Genomic DNA, 8,645 nt, shown 5'->3' with positions numbered 1-8,645 from the left:
TAGAATAAAATTATTGTAATGTTTCACAGTGATTTAAAGGTTGCAATCTCGAAAGATAAAAACAAGTGATCTATAATGTAGATATGTCTTGGGCTACGAAAAGTATATGAGAGTTAGAAATGTAAAATCAAAGGCAAAGTAAATAAGCCTATGTCATCCCCAGGCTTTCCATGAGTTTCCACAAAAAATTCAGCCCATTCGGTCTAGCCGCTTGACCGGCTATAGGGAACATACATATTTATGAATATCTTGTTTTATTATATAGAAGATTATATCTATTAATGATGAAAAATTATTGAATTCAAATGATAAAAGAAGCAAACCAGAGTTTTTCAGGTTCCTCTGGTATATCGTTGTTTTCAGATTAGTTGAGTATTTGCTGAATATGATATGTTTCAAAAAAATTTTTGTATAAGTTTTTGTATAATTTTGACACGGTTTTACATCAATTTCTTGAGACAGGAACATCAGATAGAACTCTTAAAGGTCTCGGTCAATTGCATAAGTTCTCAGGTTTCAGCCTATACTCCCTTTCATTTCTCCTTTACAGTCCCTTTAAATATGACGATCCGATTGTTAGATTTGATCTTCTGACTAGATTGCTGCATTGCAAATTTGCACAAATAAAAATAAACTTGTTTTAAATGCAGGTAAGCTCAAATGTAAAGAAAAGAATTTAATTAATTCCGAACAGTCGTCTCATCGAAATTTACAAAACAGTTAATGAATGTACTTAGTTACCTATCTTCATTATTTGAGACAATTCGGCCAAGGGGTTTAAACAATGTATCATACATACAAAAAGACATACAGCGTTTACTAATTAGATACTAGAAATGTGAAGAAATATATTTATTGAAAAAATATTAAAAATCTTAGAATAAAAAGTGAAAATAAAAAAGATGGATGTTGAAAACAGATCACATATATCTTCTTGGACCTATTTTCTCTCTTTAATATTTGTCGTTCTCAAACTAGGAAATATGGATGCTGGATCTACACTTACACCTTCGGTGTCATTTCTAAATAAAAATGTGTATTGCTAATGGTTATCAATTCATAGGGGACGACTTTCTTTCCTTTGTAAAAACAATTTGACTTTAAAATATTCGATTAAACCTCATTGCATGAACTGTAATATTTAAATACCAAATAATAAACAGCCGTGTTAATGTTTCTGTTTCCCTACTGTATAAATGGTTGGGAGAAATAAAAAATTAAAAAGAAAGTCGTCTTTGTTGTATTGAGTTTTACAACGAGCACTGTATCTTGAATATACGTGTTACCTATTTTTCAGTGCTTTGATGTAAGCGGTTTTAATCAACTGACTATTGACCTAAATAAGACATTATGAATTAACCTAAATTATAATTAACTTAAGTTTAAAACAAACAAATCAAATCAGACTCTCAGGGATGTCCAATTTCCATAAACTGAAGTCTTAAATTGACTATAAAGGAGAAATGAAAAAGGTGTATAGGCTGAAGGAGTTGATCGAGACTCATGGGAATTATATCCAAAGTTCCTGTCTCGAGAAATGGATAAAAAACTATGTCAACTTTTAACGAAAATCTAAATATATAAAATTTTGCATAAAAATAGTAGGTTTAAACAGATCATATATTCAGCAAATACGCAACCAATCTGAAAACAACGATGTTCCAGATGAGCTTGAGTAACTTAGGTTATTTGAATTTAATAATTTTTATATAAATAGAGATTTTCGTATAAATTTGACAAAGTTCTTTTTTTTATAAATTTCTGGAGACACTAACATAAGATAAAACTCTAATGGGTCAACTCCTAAAATGCTCAGGTTTCAGCCTATACCGCCTTTAATTTGTCCTCTATAGTCCCTTTAAGACTCAAGATGATAATACTAAATCAAGTCTTAGCTTGGGTTTACATTCTGGAATTTTCGACTTGGCAATAAAAGTTTACGATTTTTTCTTTTACAATTAAAAAAGTATAAAGTCTTAAAAATTGTCTACCTCTTCAGATTTTCCCATTTCCTCGATAACACCTTTAATAATTTTCATGAATGTATCAAGATCATTGTCAATTTTTTCCGTGGTTTCCAGGTCTGCGAAGAGAGAGGTAGCTTCGGACAATGAATCTTGATAGTCAGGGCTAAAAGAGCCACAACTCTAAAGAAAAAAACTGTTTAAAAAATCCCTTATTTTCTAATTCCTATATTTTTACAACCTGATTGTGAAAACCTCTGATTTGTCCAACTTTAACAATTCGACATTAGGTTGCAAAGATATGGGGATAAGAAAATTACAATTTGTGGCGAGGGGGCAAGTCTCAGGCTCTGGATTAGTTCAAGTTTTTAGTTTAGTAATCTAATTGGCTTGTACAAAATCAGCCATAAAACTTTATTTTTTGTTGGTCCTTACGTGACTAGTGTGAACGTAATTTAAATAATTTCAAGAATGGGATGTCAGATTCACATCTGTACCCTTGAAAGCTTTGTCTAATAAAGAATTTATAAGCTATCCCTGACCATCTGTTTTAACTTTAATTATTTTTAATTAGGGTTTCTCTACAAATGTGACTTCAACTGCAAATACAAAGTTTTGGAATTAAATTCTTATAATTCATTGATAAGATAAAGGTTTAAAGGGTATCAGTGTCAACCGAACAAGCTCCTTTTAAGATAGAGATTTACTTAAAATTACAATAATAGGTAGCGTTAAAATTCTCAATGCAATTATAAACGAAGAAACTTTAACAAGTATTTAAAACATTGCTATTTGGGTTATAAAGTTTTTGGACAGAAATGTTCTCTTTATTGAGAACCTTCGAGATATAGAAAAGGAATTGAGTCTTTGTCACAAACTCTGATTTTCTAAACCCTATATCTTTGGATTACAACGTCGTAAACCTCTCAAATTTCAAACTTTGGCTTTTGTTAGATCAAAAAATATAAGTTTGAAATATCAAAGGTTTACGACATTGGGTTCCAAAGATATAGGGATTAGAAAATCAGAGTTTGTGGCAAAGACTCAATTCCTTTAAGTCCAAAAACTTTTTAGCACGTCATGCCAAAATAATAGTGTTATAGGTAATTTAATGAAAAGTTTTTGTACTTTATAGCACACGTGCTATAATATACAACTAATTTAACTTTATAGTACGATGATTACTTTATAGCACGATTATTATGAAATTCACAATGAAGTGAGGAAGAATGATAAAGTTCACAATAGTTTCATAAAAGTGATATTAAATGATTTTCTATGCTAAGATGACAGTGCCCAATTCACAGCGACACCCTTAAACCTTTATCTGATTAAAATGTTGAAGATATTGTCGTTCTTCTAGGTTTAAATGTGATATTTTCTCATCATTAATATATTGAATCACTTTTGAAGAGAAACTGCAGTTGGAAAATAATAAATTTTTTAACAGAGGGTCTCTTGAAAGTACGCTTACAGTCCCTTTAAAGTTAAGTCTGTTATTTCCAAATTTAAAAAAACCTTCTTGCATGGTAATTTCTTGAGGGATTTCCAAATTTCGCTGATAACTTTTTCTTCGGCTGTGGGCTTACGATTAGATCTGAACACTGCAAATTTAAACAATTAAAGTTTTTAAGTTGACATTAAATTTATTTATTTGCTATTCTTTAACAAACTAATACTTACTATTTCTTCTTTTTTTCCTTTGGCCTGCAAAACAAAAACTAGTTAACATATATATTTTTAAAAAATATTTTAGGCTTTCCAAAACAACTAAACCACAGTGATTTTAAGGTTACAAGCTCTCCAGTAAAAATCGTTGAGAATTTTTCCAATTACTTTTTAAAAACCAAAGCTAACAACAAGTGTTCTATAGTACTAAAATGCACATAAAAAGGGCTACAGAAAAGCATAAGTGAGTTGGAGCGGTGAAATCAATGCCTAATACGTTGGGAAACTCAAAACACATAGATTCAGCCTCCTTATAAACAGTCTCATCAATTTTTAAGACAGGGCTGACTTTGAAGTGTCGCAACGCCCTAAGCTTTGATTTTACCGCTCTAACTCACTTATGCTTTTCTGTAGCCCTTTACATGTACATTTTAGCAATGTAAAGCACTTCTTGTTAGATATGGTTTTTTAGAAGTAATTGGCAAAATTCTCAACGATTTTTGCTTGAGAGCGTGAGACCATTAAATCGCAGTGAAAAGTCGACCCTGCCTTAAAGATTGATGAGACTTTTTATAAGCAGGCTGAATCTATGTGAAACTAAGTCTTTGCCACAAACTCTGATTTTCTAAACCCGTTATCTTTGCAACCCAATGCCCTAGACCTTGGATATTTCAAACTATAAATTCTGCCAGATTATATAATCATAAGTTTGAAATAACAAAGGTTTAAATTATCAGATTGCAAAGATATAGAGATTAGAAATTGTGTGGCAAAGATTTAATTTCTTTTCGTAACAAAATAAAACTCTTAATCGAGAGAATTTTTGCTGCCTTAGGAAATCACAATTCATGTAAAAAATATTTAGGTTAAATCATTCTCAATACTAGCTTGGGAACATTGGTCAATACTAGCTTGGGAACATTGATCAATACTAGCTTGGGAACATTGGTCAATATACTAGCTTGGGAAAATTAGTCAATACTAGCTTGGGAGCATTGGTCAATATTAGCTTGGAAACATTGGTGAAAACTAGCTTGAGAACATTGGTTAGTACTAGCTTGGGAACATTGGTCAATACTAGCTTGGGAACATAATATATATTTTTTATATCCCTGCTAGCCTGTGAACAATGGTCAATACTAGCTTGTAAACATTGGTCAGGGGGTTTAAAGCTATGATCTGACATACAAGGATATAAACAGAGATTAGCAAAATAATTCTTTAAACATAAAGACAAATAAATAGATAGAGATTACTACTTAATATATATATATAAATTTTCGTTGTTCTAATGAACTCGCCAATAAAAATTTGAGGCAAATCGGTCCAGGGGTTCATGAGTTATTAGTTGACATACACCAAAACACACAGAGATTACTACTTTTTTACATAATAGCTTGGACACCCAATTTTGAACAGGAAATATAGATAAGTCAACTAACTCAAAATTTGAAGCAAATCGGTCAAGAGGTTTAAGAGTAATGAGCTGGCATACAAATTAGAAACCAACGAGCTGGAGAACAGACATGCTTAGTATTTAACTTTTTTATTGTCCAGCTGCTGGATAGTTGAAGAATTATCATGTCTAGGGTTGATAGTAATTATTTTTTGAGATAGAGTTGGGTAGGTTTCAACCTTTGCTTGTCTCATCTCAATAAAATGTATTCCATTTGAAATATTCATAAAAATATTGATAACAAATAGTTGAATCATGGATACAACAAAAAAAGATCAAGCCTAGCATTTTTCTTCCTTTTTGCGTCTCCGAGTTTCAAGAATAAAGTTTATAATTTACAATATGTTCATTGACCACATCCCCCCCTCCCACCCCAAAAAAATCTTACGATTCGATGTTGTTCCATTCCCATGTAGTTGAAGACAATCATTATCCTCTACAAACAAATAAGTGTCTGATCCCTTTATCTTTACTAAGTGGGGATTTTTCAAATTTTTCAAATTTTCAAATTTTTCCAATTTTAAAAGAATAAAAATAAAAGGGGTATAGGCTTAGGGCGAAAAATCTAATCTTACTTTTATCTGTTGCGTTGTTAAAAACGACTTATATTGAAGACCACGTCCATACAAATTAAGAAAGTTGCAACATACGACTCGGATCGTAAAACATTTATTTAATTCCAAACAAATCATTTAGAAATTATAGTCATTAATATTTTTTCGACGCATTTGTATACAGTTGAAATTTCATAATAACTTTTATTATTATGATCTGAGAGTTATTTTTAAAACATTTATTCCTGTTTCGAGGATTTTTGATAATGAAGACGACATTTACATATTTTCCAGGAATGTCCAGTGCTATGTCGTGGAAACATTATGAAATATCAACTATGTACGAATGCGTCGAAAAATAATCGATGACTATAGGTTGTAATATCTGAATGATTTGTTTGAGTTTAAATTGATTTTTTACAATCCCAGTTTAATGTTGCAACTTTCTGAATATGTATGAACCATAGATAAATAAATAAACATAGAGAGCTTATGTACGCAAAATCACCAAGAATTGTACAGTCCGCGAAATCATACTACTAGGGGTCAAAGTGTACTTCAATGATAAGGTGTTTGGTGTTTTGATGGATTTCATAATAGAGTGTAAAATAACTCCGGGAATGGAACTATTTGAACAATATTTCATTGAGCAATATATCATATTGACGAGAACTGAAGAAGGACATGAGAAGGACTAAACTAACTTAAATTTCTCTCTACAGAACGCATGTACTCCACAAGTACTCAATGACATTAGAACAGCCAATGTTCACAACCGACCTAGTTTAACTACAGAGCGTCCCATATCATTTTTAACGCCAAAATATGCAATAATACTCGAAAAATCTGGCAATTTCTGCAAAAAAAATTCTTTTAGCCTTATTAAATTTTTCAAAATGATTGATTCTTCCTAAATTTTCTGATTTGTCCCCGGCCCCCAAATCGTAATTTAGACCCATTGACGCGGTCTAATTTGATGTGGGACACCCTGTATTTAATAGGAATATCTTTAAAATATCTCTGTACATTTATATCGTTCAAGATGAAAAATGTCGTCTTATGCGCAATCTATCTATATCTATGGACTATGAAGTGGACGCTTCGTTCTTCAGTCTTAGGCGTTTTAACAATTTTCTCCTTATAGACGTAACAGATAGAAGTGAGTATTCATCAAAAGCGCTTATTTTTCGCCGTAAGCCTATACCTCCTTTCATTTTCCGGAAACACTCCCTCTAAGATAAGATTTGGAATTCATTGGTATGTCTATGTTACTAGGATAGGGGTTGCTGATGACATTATTTAATTTACAAACATTGATATTTTTTAAGTGGTTTCATATCATGCAAATAAATGTTTTCGTTGTTTGAATAATGTCAGGTTTTTCACTTATTTGTACTTCCGTTTGTGTAAGCAAATCATTGTATTTTCCCTTTACCTTGCGCTGACACAGCATACAGCATTACTAAACAAAAAAGATTAGTTTTTTTAAATTAGAAAAATACTGGGTAGAGATTTTTATTCCACTCCCCTCTATGGGCAAAGTATTTGTTAAAAACAACAGTTATGAAAGAAGATTATTTTGCATGTTGAAATTGCAAACCGAAAACCGGTTTTCAAGAAATTTTGAATAATTCAAACGAATACAAATTATTTCTTTAAAATATGTCGTCTTGCTTCTACTACTGATTTTCTAAAAAACCCTGTGTACACTCTACATTCATTTAGGTTGATTGTTGATATGATTTGCTTGGTTTGATTTTAAAAACAGAGAAACTGACCAGTCTCAACATTTTTGTGAGAACTGACCCAGTACGCATGGAACCTTACAGTAAAAGGTTGCAAACTATCACACAAAAATTGGGAAGAATTTTGCCAATTATCTTCTTAGACTGAAATCAAGGTATTGATAATTCTAAAATGTTTAAGTCTTGTGCTACAAAAATAAGAAAGCTAGTAAGTTAAAAAAAGGCCTAGGCTTGAATTATCTTTCTACAAAATTTCGATTATTTCAAATTTTGAAAATTTATTGATTGATTTACACTTTTATCTTTAAAAGCTATTTCTGATTAATAATGATTGAGATAGCCATGATTTCTAAAAATTGCTTATTTTTTATTAATTTCTGTCACTTAAGGAATTCTTCCAACAGAATTAATGAAATTAATTTTCAATCTAGTAAAATGACGGTCCTAGTAAAATCAAAATTATTGGCTAGAGCAATATTTTAAGAGTGCCGCTGTGACTAGGGCATTGGCCAATTACAACAGGTGGGTTTTTCAAAATGCCGTTTACAGTCCATTTAAAGTCTAATTCTAAAACAGTTATATATCATATTTATCTTACCTTGTCCCCAGATAAACAGAGCCCACATTTTATCTGCAACACTTATTATTATTATTTTTGTTTGTTTGTATACAATAATTTTAATGGAATTGAGTCTTTGTCACAAACTCTGATTTGCAATCCAATGTTGTAAACCTTTGATATTTCAAACAATGCATTCTGTTTTAATAGTCAAGATAATAATAATATTATTAATGCATTGCAATAAAAAAGAATTACACCTTCAGCTTATTTTATATAATAATTAACACTAATTTGTTTTTAAACAACAAGATTTCGGTTTTTTTTAAAGGACCCTTAAAAATGCCTTTTCTTCAAAAATTGTAAGTTTTAAAAGTTTTTTTTCTTCTAACAATCTAATAATCTTTGAGCTTCTTTTTTATTCTATTATTTTATTTAAGAAAAATTAACATACTCTGTACACATACATCAAACCAGACCGAAATTATGCGAAATTACTAGTTCGACCTTGTGACCTCGTAGCTCCTCTAATTTCAATGTGCGCATTAGTATGCGAACAGAAAATTTATTTGTTGACATCTTAGAATTTAAGAACATTTTTGTTCTTCTAAATACATTTTCTATAGAGGAGTTAACATGCAAGGTTTCATTAAAAAAAACAGCTAACTCTATAAATATCATGAAAATCGTTTAAGAAAA

General features: G+C 30.8%; 1 protein-coding gene and 1 long non-coding RNA gene across 2 annotated transcripts; both read right to left on the bottom strand.

Moving 5' to 3' along the window:
* Nucleotides 1-836: 836 nt before the first annotated feature.
* Nucleotides 837-3,701, bottom strand: LOC111695473 (uncharacterized). The gene is made up of 5 exons (XM_023464816.1): nucleotides 3,648-3,701; nucleotides 3,483-3,568; nucleotides 1,992-2,147; nucleotides 1,287-1,336; nucleotides 837-1,022 (listed from the first exon to the last, which is right to left on the bottom strand). The coding sequence occupies exons 1-5, from the start codon at nucleotides 3,694-3,696 to the stop codon at nucleotides 941-943; spliced, it is 423 nt and encodes a 140-aa protein (XP_023320584.1). The 5' UTR covers nucleotides 3,697-3,701; the 3' UTR covers nucleotides 837-940.
* A 1,741-nt stretch (nucleotides 3,702-5,442) lies between these two features.
* LOC111695471 (uncharacterized) lies at nucleotides 5,443-8,028 on the bottom strand. The gene is made up of 3 exons (XR_002763879.1): nucleotides 7,986-8,028; nucleotides 7,078-7,104; nucleotides 5,443-5,524 (listed from the first exon to the last, which is right to left on the bottom strand). It is a non-coding gene; the product is annotated as an uncharacterized LOC111695471 (long non-coding RNA).
* Between the last annotated feature and the right edge of the window lie 617 nt (nucleotides 8,029-8,645).

This window comes from Eurytemora carolleeae, unplaced genomic scaffold (genome assembly GCF_000591075.1).
Source record: "Eurytemora carolleeae unplaced genomic scaffold, Eaff_2.0 scaffold213, whole genome shotgun sequence".
Classification (NCBI taxonomy): Eukaryota; Metazoa; Arthropoda; class Copepoda; order Calanoida; family Temoridae; genus Eurytemora; species Eurytemora carolleeae.
Note: the sequence above shows the minus strand (reverse complement) of the source record. Positions and strands in the feature narration are given on the sequence as shown.